Source organism: Harpegnathos saltator, unplaced genomic scaffold, assembly GCF_003227715.2.
Source record: "Harpegnathos saltator strain DR-91 unplaced genomic scaffold, Hsal_v8.6 scaffold237, whole genome shotgun sequence".
Taxonomy (NCBI): Eukaryota; Metazoa; Arthropoda; class Insecta; order Hymenoptera; family Formicidae; genus Harpegnathos; species Harpegnathos saltator.
Genome location: NW_020230025.1, coordinates 784,127 through 811,080, shown reverse-complemented (window position 1 = coordinate 811,080; position 26,954 = coordinate 784,127). Strand labels below are relative to the sequence as shown.

The 26,954-nt window shown below is 39.2% G+C and overlaps 3 protein-coding genes across 9 annotated transcripts; 2 read left to right on the top strand and 1 right to left on the bottom strand.

Annotated features, from left to right (window-relative positions):
- Positions 1-3,716: 3,716 nt before the first annotated feature.
- LOC105184733 (uncharacterized) lies at positions 3,717-8,562 on the bottom strand. Of its 4 annotated transcripts, none has more exons than XM_011143695.3 (3): positions 8,500-8,562; positions 6,261-6,339; positions 3,717-5,402 (listed from the first exon to the last, which is right to left on the bottom strand). In XM_011143695.3, exons 2-3 carry the CDS (start codon positions 6,309-6,311, stop codon positions 5,241-5,243), a joined length of 213 nt encoding a protein of 70 aa, XP_011141997.1. In that variant the 5' UTR covers positions 6,312-6,339; positions 8,500-8,562; the 3' UTR covers positions 3,717-5,240. The 4 variants fall into 4 exon arrangements, with proteins under 4 accessions (XP_011141997.1, XP_025154530.1, XP_011141999.1 ...); XM_025298745.1 differs by lacking the exon at positions 8,500-8,562 and adding an exon at positions 7,969-8,166; XM_011143697.3 differs by lacking the exon at positions 8,500-8,562 and adding an exon at positions 7,848-7,939.
- A 546-nt stretch (positions 8,563-9,108) lies between these two features.
- Positions 9,109-11,539, top strand: LOC105184772 (probable serine hydrolase). Of its 2 annotated transcripts, none has more exons than XM_025298770.1 (4): positions 9,109-9,172; positions 9,240-9,364; positions 10,480-10,622; positions 10,692-11,539. In XM_025298770.1, coding segments are annotated over exons 2-4 (978 nt in total). In that variant the 5' UTR covers positions 9,109-9,172; positions 9,240-9,362; the 3' UTR covers positions 11,525-11,539. The 2 variants fall into 2 exon arrangements, with proteins under 2 accessions (XP_025154555.1, XP_025154556.1); XM_025298771.1 differs by lacking the exon at positions 9,109-9,172 and adding an exon at positions 10,328-10,363.
- A 634-nt stretch (positions 11,540-12,173) lies between these two features.
- On the top strand, positions 12,174-26,314 carry pps (protein partner of snf). 3 transcript variants are annotated; one of them, XM_011143692.3, is made up of 18 exons: positions 12,174-12,407; positions 12,663-12,871; positions 12,986-13,125; positions 13,334-13,600; positions 13,831-14,081; positions 14,183-14,342; positions 14,475-14,777; positions 15,006-15,382; positions 15,500-15,686; positions 15,766-16,191; positions 16,544-16,621; positions 16,782-16,906; positions 16,997-17,319; positions 17,419-17,645; positions 17,726-18,178; positions 18,277-18,416; positions 18,810-21,404; positions 22,417-26,314. In XM_011143692.3, exons 3-18 carry the CDS (start codon positions 12,999-13,001, stop codon positions 23,317-23,319), a joined length of 6,942 nt encoding a protein of 2,313 aa, XP_011141994.1. In that variant the 5' UTR covers positions 12,174-12,407; positions 12,663-12,871; positions 12,986-12,998; the 3' UTR covers positions 23,320-26,314. The 3 variants fall into 3 exon arrangements, with proteins under 3 accessions (XP_011141994.1, XP_011141993.1, XP_025154531.1); XM_011143691.3 differs by having other exon boundaries at positions 15,006-15,686; XM_025298746.1 differs by lacking the exon at positions 16,544-16,621 and having other exon boundaries at positions 15,006-15,686.
- The last annotated feature ends 640 nt before the right edge of the window (positions 26,315-26,954 follow it).

Genomic DNA, 26,954 nt, shown 5'->3' with positions numbered 1-26,954 from the left:
CTAAAATACAATAAAAGTTGTTTTTCGAGCTTTACGTTTCTTTCCGCGTTTTCCTCCGCATCTCGTTTACCGCACAAAATAACACACCGTATAATGTAATCGTGTCGGACGTTCCTCTGCTCATTTCATATCGGCTAATGAACGGTCGCGACAATTGAAAGCATCGAGCGAGCGGGGCAGCGCAGTAATCCTTCAACGCGATAAAATTAATGATCATTGCAAAATCGAGAAAACTAACCGAATAATAATTGCCTGATTCGTCGGCGAATCAGCGAGAACCAATTGTTATTAACTATTATTTTACCGTTGAAGATTCATTGCAGTTGCCCGTTCGCGTGAAGATCTCAGTTACCTCGCTTGTCTCTGTATTTTCTACGGTCTGTAAATTGGAGCTCGAGACTCGTGAATGCCGTTTTACGTACATCATCGTTTCGCGAGTGATGGTCGAGGAAGCGAGCGTGGGAGGGTTGGGTGAGATTTAAATGCCGGCCGAGTATAAACTTCAGTGAGCGGAAGACGTGAGCGAAAGGGATAAGTGTTAAAAAGAAAAGAAAAAAAAGGAATAGGAAACCATTATCGCCAGGGCTGAGCGAGAGAGGGAGGGGGAGGGGGAGAGGAAACTGTAAAAATGATATATTTCGAGCGTGATTAACAAGATACAACGTCGTGGTGAAGGTACGCCGAATATCAAACGCAAGATGCACCGTTGAGAAATGTGGTACAAAATACATACGTACTTTTAAAAGATCGGACTCGGATATACAAGATACGAAGAAACAAAAAAAAAAAAGGCGAGAAAGAAAAACGAGAGTATTTTGTATCGTAAATATTTATGTCGCGAGTGCATGAGTAATACCGAAACAAAGAAAAAAGATATACTGTCCAGTCCTGCCTATCGCGCTCCAGCGAGAATTTATATGTACGCGAGGGGAGGAGAGGGATCTGACAGTAGTGAGATAGAGGGAGGGTAAAAAAGGGTAGATCCTTCCCCGAGAGCGGGGGTACATAGTGGCTAAAGGGCGGAGGATAAAGAAAGGAATGAGGAAATAATTATCCAGATTGTACCGCCACTTTTGTAGCTTAATTCCTTAGATAAGCGTGCTGGGCTTTCGCGGGGAACATTTTAACCGACACGGTGAAATCTACATTTCATTAGGTCAGCATCGGTAAAAGCGGGAGGAGGCGAAAGATGAAGGGAGGAAGGGGAGAGGCGATATTATCTATTCGGCACGATTATTATATACGAAGAGTGCGGGGAATTTAAAGTTTATTTTCTTACGACATTGTTGCGGGCGAGATCGATTTGTCTTTTTATACGAGAGGATGATCGACGTCGAGTGTGTTCTGCGAAAGCCCAACATATCTCAATCGTTGGGCAGCTCGAATCGGCAGCAGCGGCCGATGCCTGAACGGTGATCGTAACTTTTTCCTAAGAGCGGGCAAGTGAAAAGTTTCACGTCAACTCGACGACTTTAGCGATCGTGTAACTTTCCGAACACAATGGAAATGTGAAACTTTTCACGTTTCCGTCCTTAGAGGAAAGTTACACGATCGCGACGAATGGGTGAAAAAGAGAAAAGAGGAAGTACACCTAAATAATACCTAAATAAACGCGAGCACGTAACATACGTACACACATACCACACACAAACACACAAAACACACACACACATACACCTTGCACCTTCCATCCGCGTTACCGTGCCCAAAGGAGCCCGCCAGGTTCGCGATCTCATGACACGTGAATACCGCGGAAACGATGATCATGCGTGTGACTGTCAAACTCGCTGACGGACACTTTACCTCCCCGCAGACTGCCATTAGAATATTATTAAGGAACCAATATATGGACGAGAGGAGAAGCGCTCCGCGTCTTCTCCTGCGAACTGCTTGTTCCGCCCTACCGTATTCGAGCCCTTCGAGAGATTCCCGTGTCCGAAGCGGTACGCGCGCACGTCGCTCGGTATCCTTATATATCGAACGTAACTTCGCGATCCATAATATCACATCGACGTGCGAGATCGCTCGGAATTTTCTTCGGTCACTCTCTTCACTCTCGTTCTTCTCATACCTCGCGGCCGAGAGACCAGACGCGCGAGTCCGACGACGAAGCTTGTGTTATCGTGACATATCAATTACTCGCGTGATATTGTATAGGTCGACGAGATTGCTTGCGCACAACAGTGTAGGGCGCGTCGAGGGTGCCGTTCAAGGAAGACAACTGTGATAGCTACGCCCGGCTTCGAGAAGGAACAACATTTTGCACTCGCCCGCGATCAATTAATCGCTCGAACGATTTTGCGGTTCTCACACGCGACTAACGGAGAGAGAGAGAGAGAGAGAGAGAGAGAGAGAGAGAGAGAGAGAGAGATATCTACGGCGTTAAAATAACAAAAATAACCACACAACGGCAGGCACAATACCGTGACAAATTTATGAGATACGAAGCAGCCTTCGTTCCGTCTGCCAAAGTATCGAGGGATGTTTGCCAAAGTTTCGTTTAAGTGACAACTCTTTCCCCCCCCCCCCTCGGGCGATCGCAGGCACTCACTCGTGATGTAATATTTGATCGGTCGCGGTCGAATTCTCTCCGCGTTATCTCTTTTTTTCCCGTTTCTTTTTCAAGCCGCTCCCGCTCGCGATAGGTCGGCGAATCGAGGAGAATCGATCGGCGGGTATGATCGAGTTCCCCTCTCAATCGAGTTTCTAGTCTCTGAAATCCTGGGATTCTAATCCTCCTGCCCCATGTACAAGCGCCCGTGATTGAGTCGTTCGTCCAGTGCGGAATAGAGGGGGGAGAGAGAGAGAGAGAGAGAGAGAGAGAGAGAGAGAGAGAGAGAGAGAGAGAGAGAGAGAGAGAGAGAGAGAGAGAGACATACACAGATAGCTCTCTTCTTTATATTTAAATATGTCGTAGAGATTTTCAATAAATTTTCTATATCTTTATGTAAATGAGGATTAGAATCCCTCGTGCAAAACGCACGATTCTCTTTGATTCGCGCTCGTCTCTCGCAGGGATTGATCGACTGCTCGAGAGTGTCAGGCGGCTGTGTATAATATCATTGTATTTGACGTACATACGACTCCGAAGTTTCGAATCGAGCGGCCCGACGATCACGGTTTTGATTCTATAAACTACTTATATAAATATAAATAAATAAAAAAAATATATATATATAAATATATATATATATTTTTTTTTTTTCTTGCGTGTGGGCGATCGCGCTTGTGTGCCGTGAAGGCGGGCAAAGACAATTTTCATGACGACATACGAAAAAAAATGCCCTATATCATTTGCGTTCAGTGGAAACTTGCTTAAATTTGCATTTTTGCGCGCACGAACGTAACATTTTATGAGAACATGAGAGACGAGAATGAAAGAGAATGAGAGTGAAAGAGAGAAAGGAAAAGTAAACGAGAGACGTTAGGAAACGGTATATCGAGTCTGAGACTGTATAATAATTATAAATAAATATATACGTTAAGACTAAAAGAAACAGAAAGAAAGAGAGTAAAAGAGGAGAAGAGAATGCCCTGACGTTTCCTTTTTAACGATATGGTGTTACAACGATTACTTTCCTCTAATATTATCTTGCGTTTCTCTCTTCGCAATTCCTTTCCTTGCAAGATTTAATTGTAAGCATAAGACTAGCATTTATTAACGTGAATAAGGTATTTGTAGAATCTTTCTTATCTTAATAAAGATAAGTCCTGGCTGAGAGAATTATCATTTTATTCGAAACAACAATCGATCTCAAGAATGCTCCGATGACGATCCATCATGATACAATCATACGAAAGGTGAACTCATACAATAATAACAAAGTTCATGCATCGCGCAGCAATTACGACGCGACGGGTTCTATCGTTTAAGATTAAGAGTATTATACGGATTCTCCTGAGAAATTTGGAACTAGAACAATAATTTTCTTACGCGTTAAAGATGCGGGATAAGCAGGAGAGCGGGATTGTAACGTTCTAAGGAGAAACCGAAGATTTCTCAATCAAGTCTTGTGTAAGATATAGATAGTCGTGTGGGTATTTACTTGTGTGTGAGATAATTCTTTTTATGAGCGACTACGCTAGTACAATTTAATCGACATAGCATTCTTGCGTAAAACATTAATGATATCAGATTAGCGCATTACAATGGTAAAGGAGAGGCAAACGTTATTAACAATGTTCGAGTGATGAATTTTCATACTCTACATTACAATTCAATTCTACTTAATGTTATATATTCTGCTAACGTATATCGCAGATACTTCCATTCGACGAGTCTCTTTGGTTCGCGCTTGTTCGCAGTTCATTGCTTCTTCGAGAAGAGCTTTCGCCACCAGAATTTTTATTTAGATCTAATAGAATCTAGAGGTGATTCACCGATGAAATCTTTTTGCTTTATGAACCGATCTTGCTCGGTTCACAAAATAATTAGTCAATGCAATATGATTCAAACTGTTAGAAAACAAGTATCTAAAAAACTTAAATATTCCAATTACAATCATCTTTCTTCCATTTTCTTCCAAACAAACGAAACTTTATTTCATACTGAGAGATAACACAATCCACTATATATTGTTCATCGACAAAAGCTCCTCTCGAATCGCGAAGTGACACTGATTACAAAGCTGCAACCTTCTGTAGAAACTACGATGTAGAACTTCTCGATCTACGCACGCAAGACTAGAATACTATGAGAAATCGAGTCTGCTGACGCTTCAGCTGGAGAAACGTGCGTACAGTATACATCTCTAGTTGCTGGACGCTCTTACTGCGAACCAGCAATATTTTGCAAACTTCCGTCGTATTAATGCTTGTCTGTACCAAGTGCTAAGTTCAATGTGACTAAAATGTGAAGTGTTGTGCGCGCGCCTACAAATCGAGGACATGGTCTGGCACATTCGAGAATCTGCTGTTCGCATGAGAAAAGAGCACACTCGGGTGATTCTCCTACGTGAAGTTTCTACACGCGGGATTGCAGCTTGTTCTCTTGGACAACACGAACCGCAAACTCGAAATCTCATATTGCTTACTGTCTCTTACGTTAAATTACTCCTCTTCGACATCTTGTCGATATTTAGATGTTGCTGATGTTCGAGAACAGTATCCTCTGAGATGTGAGGTGTGTGTGATTGTGCAAGACATGCCGTGCGAATGGTCAACAGATTTACTCAATTTTGATCGAGCTAATGATTTTGTTCGTCGTTCGTGTATTTCGGTGACGATGGCGATCGTCACTTCTAAGCTCTCTGCAGATGATGTTGATGACGACGATTCGACGAGGATTGCATCTGCTTCAACGAGAACATGCTTAGGGACAAGCCGACAGTCGCGAGGAAAATCGCGGATCTAGTGGTGCTGCGATCCACCATGCTCTTGCGGTAGAAAGTCGGAGCAGCTACCTGCAAGCAGAGAGAATTATATGAGAGAAGTGTTTTGTTGATACTCGCCGCCGGGGATATTTTTAGCTCTCTGTTCCTTCCATCGCACTCTTCTTACAATCTCATACCTATCGTGTGTCTGTTTTATGTTTGTACGTCTATATATTATATTTATTGATTTGTACAATATATATACACGGTTTAAACTTGTACAATATATCGGCTTGAGTCACGTAAATAGTTAGCAATGCGGTTAGCCAGAAGATATAAATGCTGAACATTTGTGCATAGAAGGAATTGATAAATATCACTATTAATATCACGAGGTGAATACGAGAGTGAATGCGTATAAAAAGTGAATTTTAAATGAAAAGGAGAAAAGAGAGGAGTTATTATTGCGCATAGATGAAAGCGTGAAAACAGATCGAGAATGATTTTCGCTGAACTTTGATTTCAACGACGATTAAAAAATATGAATTTGTTGAAGTTCGAGATCACCACTGTTCGCGATTTTATCGGTTAATTGGCGACTGGTTTAATATATCTCGCGGCAGCCAATTTTACGTTGTCCATGTGGACCACCGGTGATCCACGTTATCGTAACATGAATCACATCTTATTTATCAAATATAACACGTGCGTCGTAATGACGATCGAAGTACTTCGTGATTAAATTCCACTTTGGAGTCAAGTTATCAAACAGCCCGAACAGAAAATTTGGCGCGAGTCACCGGTGACTCGAAAATTGTTAATTTGATTGCCGTACGACAAATTAAAGATTGCTGTTCGTAACCTTGCCGATCAGTCGTTTAATCGAAATTTAATGGGAGCCATTTCGATTCAGCAGTGTTCATTAATGTTGTGAAATCAACTATTTACCTGATTCAAGGTCAAGCGGACAGCATACAATGTAGCACAGGTTGGATGCATGCTCGTTACTGTGGTTTTATCGTGTATTCTGAAAGAACAAATATTCGCTCGTTAACGTACTTCATTCTTCAAAGATCAATTCGAGATTTTCTGGGCAAGAACGGGACTTCCTCGTACTAGAAATATTCCCGAATATCGAGTGCAACCACCTTCTTCGTACTGACTCTTACTTCATAGATCGGCGAGCAAAAAAATAACGACGAGTAAATCACACAGAATTTCTCTGTTATTTTCCGCGAAGCGACACGTGCGGAAGACGAAAGCGTGCTGGACGTATTCCTGCTGCGAGCCAACTGCGTTGAACTTGACGCGCGAAGGACGACGTGAACGAATGAACGCGAAGAGACGCGTGTTTACGAAGCATACTATCACAGAGGGCAAAAGTCTCGTCACTGCGTAGAACGCATTCTTATTAGTCGAAGTGACCAGCAACATCGAGACAGTGTTTTCTCATTGGGCAGAAAATGTTAGAAAAGACTATCCCAATGTGAAAGAAAAGATTCTCCGGGATAGAGGAGAATGAAAAATGAAACGACGTCGTTTGACGTCGTCGAACGAAAAGACTGCGGTGCACTTTGTTCTGTGCAAAGGCAATATGAAGACCAACGAAGCGATATACATTGTTACTATATACTGTACTTATATAACTTACCGCTGAATAGCATATTAATGTGCGCATGAATACTCGCGAAATAACGTGACACATGTCACGAAAGTTGCACTTGCTACTTTAGAAGAGACAGCGAATTACGCGCGTATGTTTAATGGAAATGCATCTGGGACATGGTCTAATTCTAGACATTTTTATTATTTTCACCCTCGAATACGAATATTTAAACTTTCAACGCAGAATGTACATGCATATATTCGATATATGCGTGTGTATTCCACGTTGGACGTTTAAATATTTACATTTAAAGGCTAAAATTATAAAAGTAGAGTCAAGTATATATGCCGGCGTACCTTTACCTTACAACGTTAATTAATTTATGCTATGAAGCATGTATCTAGATATATCGTGTAGCACATATAAATTGACTCGTGAAAATGCAAGCAACGCTAACTCGGATAATCGCGTCACGCCTATACGGAAAAACATTCTGCCGCATGGCCAGACATTAAGATAGAGGTATACCTAAGAGTAATTAAGTCGTGCGAAAAGTAACAATTGCCCAGCCAATCGTTGTTCGATGGCTGCAGCTTGCATCATTCGCGCGCATAACGAGTTATCGCGAATGCCGCGAAAACAGGAGTGGAAAATTGCTCGCAGCGACGAAGCGATACGAGCCGAGTTGACGAGAAGTAGATCTCTCGTAGAGTCGATGTTTGCTTTCGCATTGTTTTCTTATCACTGTTAACTGATCACTGTCGAAACGGGATACGGACTACGATCTCTATCACGAGAAGTAACACGCGTTATCATTATTTAAACGACTGCTGCTCGAGCAGTATGTACAGACCGGTCTTATTCTGATCAGTTGCAAAGATAACGTCACCGTGACTATCGCGACTATCGCGATTGTATAATCTGAATACCTGAAACACTAGGCGGAGGAAGATCAATCGATTCCCGGAGACATTCAAACGGAATGAACCCTATGGAGGTTTGTTTCACTTCCGCTGTGCAAAAATTAATGAAGGTTAACGTCCTGCTCACCGTTATGCAATAGCCGTTTCTCTGTGAAGTAAACTCGTTGATAATTTTTCAGATAATGTTAGCAATCTTCGGAACTGTGTGTTATCGTTCGAAGATTCTTTCTCGCGTGTATGCACTAATAGTAACCTGGATAGATACCAAGTCGAGATGACCTTTGATGCATATCATCTCGCGAAGGAGGCATGAGGTTAAGTGCGCGAAAATTGAGGTTAGGCGAAAATCGCGTATCCTAAATTCGGAATTTCCGCTTGGGATCGCGATCAATTCTCGGATACGTATCTCTTTCAAGGCGATTTTCCTTTGCTACGTAGATCTTGACACACGAAATATAGCCGGTGGAATTATATAATATTGAAGAATAGAAAACTATACGAAATTAATTTCCAAGAGCGTAGGTTAAATAAGTTTTCATAGCGCTCACTTTTGTCAAGAGACAGATCTAATTTGAAATATCATTCGCAGAACGGGCCGCGTTGAAAGACACGTGACAATTAATACGAAATCGCAAATGAATCCGCACAACTTACCTACCGTGTTGAATCCTGCGGAAGAAAGATCTGAAAGACCTACGCGTGCCGGAGGTGCAGACGAAAACCAGGAATCGATACCCGTGCGGTAATCGATGTCTCAGATTCCGTTACTCAAGTATCGATTGTTGCGATACGTCAATGTTCTCGAAGTCGATTAGTGAGTAATGGTTGCGTTCAGAAAACAAAACGCTCACTGAGTGCTTAGTAACTATTGGTCCTTACTGTTAGATCTTTACATTCAGACCAATAACGTCGACGAATTATTCAACCGTTGTGTAACCGTTGTGTTTTCTGAACGCAGCCAGTACTACAACCGTTCACTGAACGCTAAGTGAGCTCTTGCATCTGATTGGTGTATATTTTTAAATCTAAAGGAATATACCAATCAAAATGTAAAAGCTCATTGAGTGCTCAGTGAGCGGTTGTAGTACTGAATATATCCATTGTAGACCACGTTTAAATCCAGCGGCACACGGTGCTTGTTTTCGTGCTAGATTGCTTGCTAGATGAAAATACTGCGTTGTGATTGGTATATTTTCGAAGATGGATGAAAATGCACCAATCAGAACGCAGTATTTTCATCCAGCAAGCAATCCAGCACGAAACAAGCATCATGTGCCGCTTCGAAGCATTTGTAGCGATTCCCGGACCGCACTCGAAGTATCGATACATATGTGTGTACATCCAATAAAAATTGGTATTTTGATCGCAGATCTATAAGTTACGTCTTTGATGTTATAGCTCATATTGGAGAGTGGCGTATGAGTACGGGCAAAGTCTGTGCCAGTCTGTGCTTTGGCCTTTATACCGAATGAGCGAACGTCATAGCCCATATGATGTGCTACTAATAATAACGTTCAGTAGATGTAAGTTTTGTCGTACAAAAATCATAATAATAAATAAAATATGTATACAATTTTGAAATTTTATCGTCTATTATCTGTTAATAATTTTTAATTTTGAAATAAATTTTTATTAACGTTTAATGGGAAGAATTCTGTCTTGCATTTAAAAAATAACAGTTTTACAATAGTGTAGAATAATAATTCTGTTATTGATGTATATATTCTAGTTATATAAATTAGACTTTTCAAATAAGCAAATTATCATGTTAGACATGTATATTTTAAGATATTATATTTATTATATTTAGTAATATTTTTTAATTCATTAGTTAATTTAATTTAATTATTAATTTATATTTATTTAAATTTAATTATTTAATTTATCGTATTATCAACCCAGATAGCACACGGACGTCCGTTATGTGTCCACTTTTTTTTACAAAAGACATCCATAGGACGTACGTTTGTCACAACTTCGGACGTGCTACAGGTCCGATGTCCAAATAAAGACATCCTTGTTATATCCAATTTATGTCCATGGACGTAAATCGGACATACGGACATAAATAGGACGTGAAACGTACATCCATTGGATGTCCGGTGCTATCTGGGAATTTGATTATACTTATATTAGTTTAACTTTTTAGCTGTTAATAAAAGAAATATCCACAAAAAGAAAAGTGCATGCTATTCTCGTTACTTTTCTATCACCTGTTATGTCATTCTATGATTCAGTGTCCATAATTTTGTAATTTTCTTGCCACAGATATTTTTATCATTGACAACTAAAGAATTAAATATATTTTTTACTATTAATTTATATCATTATCATTAGTTTGAGTAAATTATATTTATATTATCTTTAAAGAATTTTTTGAAATTTTCTTTTGAAGATTCAGATTGGTTATTTTATTTAAAGTAAAACTTAATATAGAAACAATCAAATTGTCACAACAAACTAATGATAAGATTATTTTATTATAGAAATAGTACTGATAAAATCAATCATAACCTGATTGAGTAAGTAAAATTGACAAGAAAAATTGGATTTTGATTTTTACTTCAAAGACATTTGCAAGTCTATTACAAAGCAAAATTATATTTGTGATATAATTGTAGTATTTTGTAATTAACAGGATGTATGCTCGACGATTGATAACTTTTGGTGCTGGAATAAATTTATGTACAAAGGTGTTGTGGAGAACATTGCACAATAAAATAAAGGAAGCACATTTGACTAAAAACATAGAAATTCCAGTACCATGGGGTAAAGTAACCGGTGAATATTGTATACTTTATAAATATAATGCATAACTATAAACATGGTATGATATATATCATTTTTTAGGCAAATTATGGGGGTCTCAGGATAAACAGCCTATACTAGCTATGCATGGTTGGCAGGATAATGCAGCAACATTTAATAATTTAGCACCTCTTATAGTAAAAAATACACCTGTTTTGTCAATTGATTTACCTGGTCATGGCTTTTCGTCATGGTTACCACCAGGATCTATATATACTGAGATAGTGTACCTTTTGTTAATTAGACGAATCGTAAAATATTTTGAATGGGAAAAAGTAAAAATATTAGCACATTCTCTGAGCTCAATGACAACATATTGGTATGCCGCAATTTATCCAGCAGAAGTACAATATGTTATAGCTTTAGATTATTTCAAATTTATAGCTGTGAATATAGATTATTATGCTGACATATTTGGAAATGTGATTAACTCGCTCATAAAGTTAGAAGGAAACACAGGCAGTCAACCTAGTTACACAAAAGATAAGATTAAAGAAAAATGGTTAGGAGGATATATACATATGAATGAAGCAGCAAGTAACATACTAATGACCAGAGGAGTTCATCAAAAAGACGATGGAACATATGTATTCAACAGAGATCCTAGAATACGAATTATACCTATTCACACCCTGTTTTCTAAAGAACAGTTGGAATGTTTTGCAAAGAAAATAACATGCCCATATTTGATATTGAAAGGAACTGAATCACCTTATATAGAGTTAAAAGAGGATTATCATAACGCGTTACAAATAATGAAACAACATAATAAGCATGTGTATTATGAAGAAGTACCAGGAAATCATCATTTTCATCTTACACATGCAGAGCCTGCAGCTATTATCATAAATAGATTTTTAGAAAAATACGATTGATATCGAAATAAAATTGAAAATTAATCTTTTTTTCATTTCATTTTCAAAGTAAGGATAGAGTTAAAAATATTTTTTGTAGATATTCATTTTATATATATTTATCATTTTATATGTAATATGATTGAATAAATGTATATATATTACATATGTTTATATTTTGTTACATGATTTATACAAACGTACCTACGAAAACCGAAGTATGACCGTCGATTTAGTTAATCTGGATTTAGACGTGTAGATATGTGTGTAAACAAATCGAATTCTCGAGTTTCTTTCCGTTACTTTTGCAGCTCATATATATTTATTAGAACTTCGCTATGTTTTCCTTGATATTTTTAATTTATTCTGAATCTAATTTTTGATGTTTAACCTATATCGCAGTGATATGTTTTGTATATATATGTTAATCGGATTACAGTGATTCCCATTATGTGAAATTCGATGATAAATAATATAATATATCGCATAGCAATTTCTTAATTTTTTACGAGAGGGAAATATAGTCTCTCACTTCAATAAGTTGAACAGAACGGTTTGAACGATTCGAATGACGCGCTGCAGTTTCCTATTAATGGCGGACAGTGTCCTAACTTTTACTTGAGGAACTTTAGTCTCGGCGGTATTCGCGCGCTATCTGATTTTTTAGTTGCGCAACGCGCGAACGCACTATGGTCGTGAAGCTGCTCGTATAGTACGTACGCTATTCCCCGCGCGTTGCAATGGAGTGCCATGATTCGTGGGTGTACGGTGCTATGAATCGTTAAACAGAAATCGTGAACAGTGCTCCTCATCAAATCGGTGCGAGATCGCATCGACGTGAGCTTCATCGTCGTGATCGTCATTGAGAATTCCATCTCGCGACAAGCAGCAGCGCGAAAAAAGGGTAAGCCGCGGTAAGACCGCCATCATCATTATCATCATCATTATTGCTGCCGCCGATGACGACGTTGGCCAAACAAAATGGCCGCTCGCTCTCGTCCTCGGTGGTACTGTTTACTCGTTAGGGGAACGTCGCAAGCACGTTTATCGATTCTTCGTTACTGCATTCGCGGTGCATAGTACCGATGTGTGCCGTTTAGTCGACCGTTGCCGAATCGGGATTGCTGACACATCATTTTCAATATTTCGTTTCACGCAGGTAACTGTGTGACATCGTGGTACAGTTGGCGGCTGTTGTAATCGTCGTCGACGTCGCAACGGCGGCCAGAGGCTTTTATGAGGGAACGTGACATTCCATCGATACGGCTGCGTGCCGTCTGGATGACTAAACAACGGGGAATGTTTTCTCTTATTGAACCGGAGAAATTTCTAGCAGTCCTTCGAATGTAGCTTTCTTGCGTATATTAGGTAGTCATAACCTTAATTATACTTGGCTTTATGTTGTAAATTTTTCGCGGTATTTTGTTTTGCCGATATCACGCGTCGTATAAATAACCGCATTGTTCGATTTTTTTTCGTCAGAGAGGTTGAAAATATGTCGAGTTCATATATTGTCGAACCACAGGATGGTGGTTCTGAGAAGAAGGATGACACATTGATCATCGTTTTCAATGACGATGGAACAATATCTGTTGATCAGGCAACTTTGCAGAATTTAATAAGTAAGTAGTTGCTACAGAATTTATAGAAAAATTCGTGTAAACGAATGAGAGTAAAAGGAAATTAGAAGTCAATATGAGTTTGATATTTCAGCCTTTGTTCTTTCTTTCTTAACTCTTTTTATACATTGATCTTTTAAATAGGTCTTTTCAAAAATTCCCTGATAATTTATATTTCATGAGATATTGCAAAATTCTTTCAACATTTTAGTGAATCAGACGAATGCTAATGTTAGCGTGGTAAGACTAGGACAAACTGAGGCAGATGTTGAAAATGGGGACATTACCTTGACAGTAGACCCACCGCCATTTACACATCCAACAGCGAGCTCGGTAAGCGCCAATGCCAGTACCGACCTTGGTGGGTTGGTAGATCCTTTTATGGAGATGGATCCAGAACAACTGGAAAGATTAGAGACAGCTCTCCAAAGTGAAGAGGCAAAGCAGATACTCGGGGAAAATGTCACTGCAATGCTTGGTACTTTATATATTATTTTTTTTTTGTTCAAACTCCTGTGTTGTTTGTTCTTTATGTGATTGCAATGCTACATATAACAGTATTTTGTTCTCATTAGCAATATCTATAGAATTTTATCAACATCAATACACAAACTCATGCAGTCATACAAATGCACCTTTTATTTCTCTGATGTGGCTTATTACAGCTTTATATTGCAGGGAGTCTTATACTTACTTTTCTCTTTTTAGATATGTTGTCTGTAGAAGAGTTACAAAATTCAATACGATATAGCATACAATTGGACCATTGTTACACAACTAGATTGTCACCCAGTGATCCAATACCGAGGGACCCATTACCGATTGCTGATTCGCCCGAATCTAATGATGTGCAGTATATCCATCAACCATCTTCTCCTCGAACACCTGTAATGTCATCAACTGTCAGTGATGTAGAAAATGTGGGAATTAAGGGCAAGAATACCATCAAGAATGTAAATGTAAGTCTATATAATATATAAATGCAAAATATTGCAAAATATTAATTTATAAAGTAAGATCAATTAATTTGGTAATGTTAATGTTTCCATGGACATTTTAGGTAAAGCAGGTTGGTAGACCAGTACGTAAAGCTTCTGTATCTACACCTACAAATGTAAATGTGCTTCCAAAAGCTAATACAAACATTGGTGGAACACCCAAATTATCGGGACATACTGTTTCAAGAAATATAATAAATATTCAGCAGACAACAACCAAAGGTATTACAAATATATCCTGTTGTAACATAACATAATATACTGTTAAAGTAATTTAATATTATAAAAAGTCAATATTATTGTTTGTATTTTGCATTAATATTAATACACAGACTATCATAATCATCTTTACAGCACAAAAGAATAATGAAGAAGAGGATGATGATGAACTTACAGACTCATCTACAGAATCTTCTGAATCAGAACCTCCATCTGATAATGATAATGATTCAGATTTTGGACCTCGTAACACAAAAAGAGCAAATATCAGGGCTCGAGGAGGTCGGAAGGGTCTTACCACAAGGGGTGGTAGCATGGCGGCTTCTCGAAGAAGAGGTCAAAATAAACATTTAGATATGGAGCAAGTGCGACGATTAGACATGGAAATGGCTGCTGCAGTTAGTGAGATGAAAGGTTCCGAGAAAGATGGCAGATCCGGTTAGTAAGAAATTAACTTATAATATCTTGAAAAATGTAAGGAAATTTAGGAATATTTTATATTTGTTAAAATACGTTTAATTTAAAATATTATCTGCAATATCTCTCAATTTATATAAAGTTGAATATTTCTTTTGGGGTATAATTTTACATTCTAAAGTAAATTATTTTAAAATATTCATCTTGTCATATATTATTATATGATAACATGTTTACTTATATTTTCAGAGCGATTTAGTCCTACCAAATCTAAGAGGTTGGTGAAAACTCTTAATAGTAAGAAGAAGGAGGAATCACAGTTTGTGGAGACATCTTCATCTGTATCCGAAGAGACGCCGGTGGTGCAGGAGAAACCTCTGCAAACGACGAATCAAGTGAAAGCAAATCTAATTAACGCTAATATGATTAAGGGCGACATGATATTGACCAAACCTGGTCAAGGAAGAAGTACTCAGAAGGTTACTTTTGTTCAGAAGCAAGTTTTGATGAAACCGAACGAGCTAAAGAGCATTGGTATTAAGAAGCCAGTAATGGTCTCTAAAGGGAAATTCGTTAATCAACCGAACACAAAAATCTTTGCGACTAAAGATGGGAAATTGATACAGGTACCAATAATATCGAAAACGGTCATTCCGAATATCAGTACGCATGTTGTTCAAGCGAAGACAACAACACTCACACAGCAGCAAACGTCTGTGATAACGCAACAACAATCTATGCAGGGCGTCAATCAAGGATTGCCGGTGCAACAACAATTGAAAACTATCATATCGGCTAGCAGTAGCACACCGACAAAGATCAAACTTAGTGATATGAAGAAAGAAAAGAGAAAATTAGATGGTAGCACAGAGTCACTATCGAAGTCAGAAGACACTCCTGTGAAGTTTGCGGAGAACAAGGCAGTAGAAAGTCAGTATCAATCGGTTGTTAGCTGGTTAATAATAAATCGTTGAATTACATCTTTAAATGTCGAAATGTACTTTTGCAGACGCGAAGAAATATCTTAAGAAGGAAAATAGGAAACCTCCGGCGTATGTAGCAGATACTCTAGGTCCCGCGCTTTTCTCGACACCAGACATAATACGACGTGTTGGTACGAATGAAGGAAAAATGTCGGATAACGCTGCGACACCCACAACACCTCCGGCAACGGTGGTATCTGCATCCGGGTCCTCAGTCGCTTCTATTTCGTCAACGACATCGTTGAACATGAGCACATCTGCTTCGATTGTAGCGCAGAACGTTCCCAGTTTCAGTAATAAAAAGACGGTGTCAAGTACCGTAGAATCGTCCGTTCAAGCGGAATCACGATTAAGCCTAGACGGTAGCAACACAGCGTCAGCGGGTGAAAACGAATCGAAGTCAGCGACTAAAACACCATTGGCTGAAGAATTGCAACCATCTTTAGATACAGGTATGATCAGGTTCATATTGTTTTCTCCAGTACTAGTTCTCGTACCTTTATATATGCAAGTGATTTTTAAAGCAAACTTTATTGTCTATTGTTTTTATCTGATTTTACAATTGCAGCGCCAATGTAGAATCTTTTGTTTATAATTATTGTTGTCTATTGTATTATTTCGTCTTATCAAATCGAAGAGAAGGACGGACGCATCGTGCCGCTGTAATAACGTTCTCAACTAAACCAAGATCCTCTCCGCCTGTATTTTCTTTTCGCGTTACTTTATATTGCCAAGGAGTTCTTGACACAGTCAATATGCCTATGTGAAATTTATGTTTTGCAATGCTATCGTATGTTTTCTTAGTGCCAAAAACCGCTTCGTCAGAGGGAAATATTCAACCCGTGGTACCTCATGTTCCAAATCATGTTGTTTCTAAAAGTAGTAAGTTCTCACTCACACTTATACCGTACGGAAGAGAATATTGTTTATGTTTACAATGCTGACTTACAATTTAAATTTAAACTCTTTAGTTTTTGTCCTTTCCACAAATATGACATTTATATTCTGATATTATTAAGTATAATTTGTGTGCTTGTTAAAGGTGGAATAGAAGGTGAGGAACATTTATTGGCCACCTTAGAGATGGAAGCCAGTAAACATGAGGAGGAACTACTCGCTGAAGCGTTACTACTGCAGGAGGAGCTTGGAGTCGACTTGGCTGATCATGTGCGGGCTTGTTTTTATATATCTCGATTTTATTATCAATTGTTCTTTAAGACCTTTATTCTTACTACTAATATCTTATGTCATATGTAGTCTGCGTTAGTGGATCCTACGCCAGCAGTATCAGAACCAATAACGTCTAGCAATATGCTCATGCCTACATTGATGTCGTCCGAGCAAGAATTACCCAAGCCAGTGGAAACAGCGACGAGTGTACATGCCCAAGCAAATACCACGCGAGAAGCAGGCAAGAAGTCTATGAAAGATGAAAAAGAACCGATACAAATCGTCCGGGGTGGTCGTGTGATCACGTTACCGCCCATTGAAGCACCTGCTACTAGAAGTAAACGACTTCAAGCAAAAGCTGAGACGCAGCAGAAGAATCCCGAACCAGCAAAGAAGATAGAGAAGTTTACGTGAGTATATCGTTTTATAATTTTTCGTCTTTGGTATTTTTCATTTCTTTAAAATAATGCGGTCGCTATTCAATATTAATTTTTCACGTCGATATATAGCTCTCAAATTCAACAAATAATACATAAAGAAGAATTACGAACGAGCGTAAATGCAGAAGATGATGATGATGATGATGATGATGATGAAGAGAATTCAGATTCAGAAGACGATCCAGACCGATTATGGTGCATCTGCAAACGACCACATAACAATCGGTTTATGATATGCTGCGACGTTTGTGAAGATTGGTTCCATGGGAAATGTGTACACGTCAGTAAAGCTATGGGTAAGTAGTCTACTAAGACCTTTCTAGAGATCTAAATTAACGAGATTAAGTTCATGATTCACATACGTACGTTTTGGCAGGTCAACAAATGGAAGAAAAGGGCATAGAGTGGGTTTGTCCGAATTGTCTCAGGAAAAAAACCGAGGAAGAGAAAAAATCGAGTTTACAACAAGCATCACCTGTAAAACAGAAAATAAAGATCGAGCTACCAACGAGCGATAATGTGGGATCGCAGGTTGTCCCATCTCCGAAAGAGATACCACCGACAGTGTCGTCCGCTGATTGCGCTGTCCCAATTTCTGGCACGATGCAGTGTGTTGTTTGTAAAAAGGAAGCCAGAAATTCAAGCATTTATTGTTCGGATGCGTGTATTCTCGCACATGCTCAGGAGACTTTGACTAAAGACAAACCTGTACCAACGGGATCAGGTATAAAACCCATAAAATCGCCTGTGACTCAAGAACCTACCGTAAAAGCGAAACCTGAGGCGAGAGTGATAGTTTTCGATAGGAAAACCGGCAAAGTTCTCACCGGTAAGTAAATATATTAATTTATAAAGATTATGCAAGAATATATTTCTATTTACATATATCTATTTACATATACGAATCATTAATTTTTTATATCGTAGGCGCGGAAGCTCCCACAAGATCCAATTTACGGACATGGTTAAAGGAAAATCCAACGTACGAGGTAGTAGGAGCTAGCAGTCTTAACACGCTTCAGATAGGCGGGAAGCTTGTAACGCAAATACAAACAACTGGAAAAACTGTACGTATAAAGTAAAAAAATAATAAAGTACAAATAGATTTAAATTATTATCAGTATAGATCAAGAATATGTAAAATATATTACTGTGTACTGATATCATAACATTAAGAAAAGAAATAATTGAAACATGTTGAGAAGTGATAAATATGATAAATACACAATAAAAATTCGATTATTTTTGTAGAGAATTCTAGTTAGAGATTTAATACTGTAATTATTTATTTTATAATAATAATCCACAAAGTAAATTTTCAAGCTACATATCTAGAACTTTTAGCTAGAACCAGCAGAAATTACAATAAATTATTATATTATTTAAATTAATTTTCAGATTAGCTATACTTATCGCTGTATGCTTAAATAAGCAAACGAAATGACGAATTTTGTTTTTAGGCAAAAATTACACAGCTGTCTCCAGTTAAAGTGCAAACCGTGCCAAAGATGATCTATACAAAAGTAGTTGGGTCAAAGCAAACAATTTTGGCACCCAATAAAAAGGTTACAATAATTCCCGCTATGCAGCAAGTGAGCATGGCGTCGAGCAGCAGCAAGCCAGTGCAGCTGAAACAGACAATAATCACAACTTCGGGTAAGAGCCCTGTGATATTGAAAACAACGTCACCGAAGAGCATCGCACCAACGATATTAAAGAGCCAGGTAACAAGCACGCCGAAGCAGATAATAATCAAGAAGCAAGAACCTGCGAAGTCGTTGCCATCTCAGTCGAAGCAACAGACTAAACTGACGCCGGTGAAGAGACCCGAAACAGAACCCATACGATTAAATATTCGGAAGTCGTTGACGGAATTACTGTCCAGTCGTATAAAAGAAACCGAGGATCTGAAGCTGACAGACGAGGAGATCGCAGATTTGGCATTCAATATAGAACTTGAGATGTACAAGTACTTTAAAGATACTGGAGCTAAGTACAAGGCAAAGTATAGGAGTTTAGTGTTCAATATAAAGGATACCAAGAACTTGACGTTATTCCGAAAGATTGCAGATCGTTCTCTGACGCCAGATGCGGTAGTGCGATTAAGTCCAGACGAGATGGCTAGTCAGGAATTAGCGGAATGGCGGGAGAAAGAAACCAAGCATCAATTAGAGATGATTAAGAAGAACGAGTTGGATCTGATGGCGCAAGCAAAGTCGATCGTCGTAAAAACTCACAAGGGCGAGCAGATAATCGAAAATGATGGTGGGATCGATCACGTTGATCCTAAAACGTCGGTGCAAGATATAGTTACTGCATTGAATAGCGGTGACAGCATAAGCTCCACGGTTGATGACATGGACAAGGATAAGGACAAAGATGATAGATCAAAGTCACGAACAGACGCGAAAAAATCCAAGAATGGCATGGACGAACGAAGGAAAAAGGACAAAGAGAGAGGCAGGGAACGCGACAGCAACAGGTCAAAGGGCAAGGATCGACGGGAAAGAAGTCGCAGTCGGCATCGTCATAGCAGAGACAGAGATCGCAGCAAGACGCGCGATAAAAGTAAGGAGCAAAAGTCGGGCAGAGGTAAGGAGAGCAAACGCGAGAAAGACAAGGAACGTGACAAGGACAAGGTTCGGGAAAGGAATAAGGATCGAGACAGAAAGGACAGTAGAGAAAGAGGTAGACAGAACGAAAGAGACCGACACAAGATGGGCAATGACGGCCGTATGAGAAATCGCAGCACAAGTAGAGAGTCTAAAGACATCGATAAGAGAGAGGATGAGCGTAAGATGGAGAAGAAGAAAGAAGTCTCACCACCGCCTACCGCGGAGAAACCGATAGAGGATCGTCTTTGGCGACATGTTGAAGACGAGACGACAAACACGATCGATGGAAACGACTCTGACGTATCCGACAGAGAACCAAGTTCCACCGTGACGATCAAAACTCCTGACATTAACGAAGAGCCTGAGAGGGACAAAGAGCAGGAAACGGAGACTAGAACAGAAGTGCTGAAAGGAACCTCACAGACCGTGTGGCGTGGTTTCGTTAATATGGTCGATGTTGCGAAGTTCTTCATCACTGCGCAAGAGGTGAGTGGCAACGCCAAAGATCTCATGGACGATTTACCGGACACCGTCGATGTAGTCGGCAGGATCAGTCACGACACCGTTTGGGATTACATTTCGAAGATGAAGAGAACAGGCTCGAAGGAGATTCTGATCATCCGACTAACTGCTGCAAACGACGAGGAAAAAATTCCTTACATTACCTTGTACAGCTACTTGAACAGCAGGAGCCGTCTGGGCGTCGTTGGTAATGTTTCCAAAAACATAAAGGACTTTTACATCATGCCTTTCTCAAGTCAGAGTACGATACCACCGGTACTTCTACCGCTTATTGGACCGGGTTTCGAGGAGCATAGACCGCACTTATTGCTCGGTATTATTGTTCGCAATAGGAAGAAACGTACGTCAACTATTCCATCGAGTGTACCCTCAAAGGTATCCAAGAAGGAAAATTCCGACAGAAGTTACACGCCGCCTTTGGTCAACGTGCCGAAAGAGAAGACTTCGGCGTCCTCGTCGTCGCCGCCACCATCGTCGTCGTCGTCGTCGTCTCCTATGTTGTTCCATCACAAAGTATCCTCCGCATTGGACTCCACAAAGGAGAAGCCAGCGACGACAGTGACGCAGATGACTTTAGAATCTTTGAACAAGGCGCACATAGGTATGTCCTCGCGTGGCATCATCGACACCGCGACTATATGCAAGATTGTGCCGGAATTGTCGTCGAAGATCGACCTTACGTCGTCACCTAGCAAAGTCACTTTAGACGACGGCGATGAACCGTACAGCCCTGGCGAGATGGATGATGACATAAACACCAATGACTCAGCTACCGGTATCCTTTCGTCCGGCAAGAATAGCAACTCCACGGAGCTGCAGAGAAAGATGGACGAACTGAACCGACAGATTGAGGAGCAAAAGCAACAGATACAGAGTATTAGCTCGTCATTTCTCGGCGAGACGACAGCCACCCTGCCGGTGAGAATTTTCGCAAGACTCATTTTTCACGTCGTATGTCTCGAGATTGTTATTACCGTCGTTTTTTCCCGTTGTCCTGCTGTAAATAAAGTTGATTTGAATTTATCATTATCCCGCCGTCCCATCCATCCCGCGTCACTGAGCTGCTTAGATTGTTACTTCTGAGAGAACGTGGTCTTTTCTTTTTCTTCTTAAGGAATAGCCAGTAAACACACACGACGAGGTCGAGTCGAGATTGGACATATTTAACAATGAGAGTAAGAAGACTGAAAACTGTTGCTTATATGTCATAGTATATGTAGCTGGATGTAAATAAATTGTTTTTCTACAAGGTAGGAACTGTGATAACATCACATTCGTGATAATATCGCAATTCAGAAACGTAGTTTCTGCGATAAGAGTGTCTCGATGGCTTTTCGGTTTCTACTGTCGTTTCCCTAACATATTTTGCTGTATTAAATTGATATCGATACTCTTGTACGATTGCAAGAAGTAATATATGTCTATATATGTTTGTCAAGTTTGGGCTATAAAGTGTACAGAATTCAGTATATTAATTACCAGACGAACATATATATTTGAATAGTACGTGTGTATCTATACACATGTATGTATAGCGTTTCAAGTGATATATTAATCGACCGACATGTTCATTGAAGTAGAGATCTGTCAGTAGCTCTGTGTTCTCCTGTCATTTTGATTCTACTCGATGATGTGATACACGATACGAAACCTTTTTACACGAAATCTGCAAACACGTTTGAAACACGTTCTATTCTTAGTTAAAAATATTACACAAAGTTCATAAGTCAATTTCTTATCACTTCGAGTAACATCGTGCCGATGAGATGTAAATCCGAGACTAGTCAAAGATGTTATGTTTGTGTTTCATTTATTGACTATCGCGCGCGTGACAGATAATGAAGGCTACGATTCGACTTGTGTTGACAATCGATTAACATTATCAGGTTTCATCGATACTTGTTATCGCTACATCTGTACACTGTTTCAGGGTCTGGGATTGGATCCACCGAGCAATGACTGCGAAGAAGCTTACAGCCCGTCGGATGTACGTTCCTTCACGCCGCCTCCGCCAATCTCCAAGTTCGCGCAACCTATCCTTGACAAGGTCTCGGACATTACTATACCGCCGAATCTGCAGGAGATCTTAGCGAATGTGAAGCGGCAGGAATCATCCAAAGTGGACCCTTATCTACCGTCTAAGCCTAGCGCGTCGTTCCTACCTGGAACGGTCAGCACCACAGGGCCACTCTATCAGAATACGGAAAAATATTCACCGTCTTCATCTTCTAGAATCAGCCAACCGGAGAAGATAACGCCGGAGACCCCGACAAAGGAGAGCAAGAGCACGTTGAGCACCTTGAGTGACTTGGATCTGATCAAGAAAGCGGAGGAAGAGTTGGCTGCGGTTGCTGCGGCGACATCGACGATACCCATCGCGCCTGTACCACCGCCGTCAACTTTGATTACTTCTCCTAGCACTTCGAGTCTTGTACTGACGTCATCGCCAATCGCTCCAATAAGCGATCTGCCTGTATTATCTTCACCACAACCATCGGTGCTCCCGTCGTTACCGCTCTCGCCGGAAGCTGAAGGGATTAAAACAGTATACAAGCCTAGCTCTCAGGATTCTTTCAAGAAGAGCTACGCACCCGAGCAACCGAAGCCGCCTGGTCTCGAGGACGAGGACTTCCCTGTGTTTCCTTCCACCCCGCCGATGGCTTTAGACGCTGTTAAAGCTACGGCGTCCGCATCAGCTCGCTCAAAACTCACCCCCAAGAGCGGCATTGTGCTGAGTGTCAAGCGGAAGGCGAGCGATGACGGTAATACGTGTGCCTCTCCTACCAAATCGGCGAGGACAAAGTCGCGCTGGGGTCAGGGGCCGCCTGAATAAATCGATCGAATTGCTGCGATCATCATCGTATTTCTGTATACATATATACATACCGTTCCACATGCATTGAGTAGCTACGATTGTCGCAGAAGAAATGGATAACTGTAACTTGTAACATAAATGTACAAGAAGTCCGTAACAGTAGAAACGTTCGAGGGCTTCGCTCGAGCGATAATTTTGTGTGACGAGAAAGAGAGAGAGAGAGAGAGAGAGAGAGAGAGAGAGAGAGAGAGAGAGAGAGCTGTATGTGTGTGTGTGTGTGTGTGTGAGAAGGAGAGAGTAAGAGATATGAGAAAATTCGCATAATCGATGAATGCATCATCGTGTGGCATTTGTATGTATTGAATGATGAACGAACATTCGTCGTTGGCTCTTCACCCTCTGAATTGCGTTTCTGAGATACACACGTTGTGCATCTTCAACGAACGTTGGATGTAGATATATATAAGAGCTTCTTTACTACTGATTCACTTTATAAGAATGAAAACGCGGCACGTTACACGTGCGGTGCGACTTGTACAAGAGCTTTATTTGCGAAAGACACTGAGAGCCCTTTACGTCATCCCACTTCCGGCCCATTTCTCTATCCATTGCATCCTTTGATTGCTATTAAGCGAATTTTCTACGAACTTTACTCTCGACGAAACGGCGTGTATCTCTCGAGACTTTTCCATCTTCCAGAGCTCGGAATTTACCGGCGAATAAATTTCTTTTCTCCGTCTCAGCGAGAGATACAGAGTAAGTTTTACGTAGGTAAGTTGATAAATTTATCTAACGATAAGTGTGAAGATGTTTCTAACGACGGTGGTACAAGTGCAGTTTATAGGAGCGTTATCAATGTGTATTACTGTAGAAACTGTAGAAGAGCGTGAAAAGTCGCGGCATAGACACTGCTTGGTTTTCACGCGCGCATGCGCCGGATCGTTTGTCAAGAATGTTATCATCCGCGCGCGTGTTATCCTTGTAAATACCAAAGCGAAGGGTGAATAAAAAAGCTCAGCTTTTATGATCATGTTTGACATGCAATGTCTCCATGTAACGGGTATGTATATGTATATATATATAAGCGAGTCGAAAAGTCTCTGTAATATATTTTATTAAAGACTCTTTGTCTCTCTCTGTGAGAATGGTCAGCCGAAACTTTCACATTAGGTCGGATTCACTTTAAAGCCCAAATTTATGATTTCGTTGTCGAATAAATATTGATCTCTCAGAAACAGCGATGTTATAAGGAAGAGTAGATATTATTAGATAATTAATTCGAAAAAAAAAAGAAGATTAATCAACAGTTTATGCAAGTATAAACTATCTTGTTCGTTGGAAATTCAATTGCTTTACGACGTGATTCTTCAATTTTTTGTTTAGGTGCGATGTGATAAGTGTTGTGAACTAAAAGTGCGCCAGCTTTTTAAAGTGCATACCCTGTACCTTCGCCAATGTACATAAGGAGTTGTTCTACATCAATGTGTTTGATCAGATAGCGATCACATATAAATAATTTGGCTGTTACATGTGATTCATACATGTTCTGGCTAATGTTGGATGCATATAAATTCGACGACGTGTATCCGTATACATACAATATACTAGTTGTAAATTTATCATTTCTCTCTCTTCCATAACGCGAAAATTTTACCGAGCCGCAAAGACCCGAGCATTATTATTCAAAGCGTTTAACTATACACAGTTATTTGTGGACGAGCGTAACATATGAATTGCGAAGATCAAAATTATCTAAATCTTAGACGATCTGTTATTTGCGACATTCTTTTGGGAAACTTAAAAAAATGTGTGCGCACGCGCGCGTGTGTGTAATTTTCTGATTCTTCACATTTCTTTTTCTTTTTTTTTTTCTTTTTCTTCATATTATATCGCGCATAAAATCACAAAATTTTATTCCAATTTTTGTCGCAACTTACAGGTCATCCAATATGAATTTTAATATGCCTCTATCGATTTTTAATGTTTAACGGTGATAGAACCGTTTACGTTTATATTTTAATGGTATTATGTGATGTTTTCTAAATCTAACTTTGAATGTCGTGATTTATGTATAATTCGCAAATCATATTTTGTAAAATTTTTCATTTGATGATTTTAATGAAACTCAAACGACATTTGCCTCCATTTGCCATGCCACGCTTACTCACCTTGTATTTCGAGAGATGAAAACATATAGCGCACGTTTAACATGCCGTTCTTATATCCTATGTACCTTCCCATGTATGTTTCTTCCATCTCTATCGATTAGCGAAATGCAAAATATAACATATACCGCAAAGCAATCGATAACATCGGTCAACGTTTACATACGAAGTAATTTTTGCAATATCGCAATTAATGCGGAAGTCGTAATTCCGCGTCTCTTTGTATAAAATAGTTGTGAACACTTGTGTTTGAAGATTACATACGCGAAGATGTTTTTGTATTTTTTACGTATAGTCGAGGAACGTAGAGAAAAGAACTGAATTTTTATTTGTCGTTTATCAGGCTATGATAGTGCTGAGCTAATCTAGCTATTTAATTTTAAATACGATTAACGAGCATCATTATAATCTAGCGTACTCTGATGGGATTGCTATATGTTCGTAGGACACCTTTATTATACACTACATCTACGTTTAAGGATCATTTTTTAAGGATTACTTTTCGTCTTACTTTTCTCCCCCACTTTTGTACCACGATTTTCGGGTGATACAGCGTAACGATTATTATATATTAATATTATTGATATTAACCTCAATTATAAAAGTAATCACGTATATGTATATGCGACTATTGATTTGTTTAATTGTCTTCTCTCTCCGTGCTTGAACAATAGCACGCCCGTATTATATTATTATGTGTAAAAGCAACAATTTATATTAATCACAGAGCGTATTGCGCGACACACGTTACAGAAAATTTATAACAATTTTATAAATGCGTGATTGCACATAATAACCGCATTTAGCGATTAACTGGCGAATGTCTATAATAAAGGATTAAGGAATAATATCACTCCTTGTTAACTCCTAATATTGATATTGAAGTTTATTTGTTTAATAATTTTTTCTCGGTTCTCTCACTAAAAAAAAGAAAAATGCACATACACACACACACACAATGCTAAGATTTGTTAAATTTAATTTGTATTTATAGATAAGTAATTTCGTTTAATTGAAAGCAAAATATATGAAATTTAAAAATGAAATTTAAAAATGGAAAATTTTCGTATGAGATTTATTTGAAAATTTTATCCCGTATATTCACTTTTCTAGTCAATTATTAGATTTGTTCTTTTTAGACGCGTCATATTGTTCCTGTATTTAAAATAAAATAAATTTATATTTGAAGTTTTACTTGAATGAAAAATGGTACAAGTGCAAGAAATTATAGAGATTGCGGCTAAACAGAATAATCCTATTATTAAATTATTATGATTTTAGAATATAATCATAACAAACTAAAACTACTTTCTTTTTTACCTGTTAAACTGATTTATTATCATTTGTCACTTGCTCCTCTCTCTTTCAACTTTTCACACAAATATACGTATTTTGAAACATCGCTGTCACAGATTCGAGTCACGATGCACAGATATCTAGATGTACCTCCGGCTCAAGAATTGAACTAGAAATGAAATGCCGCCATCC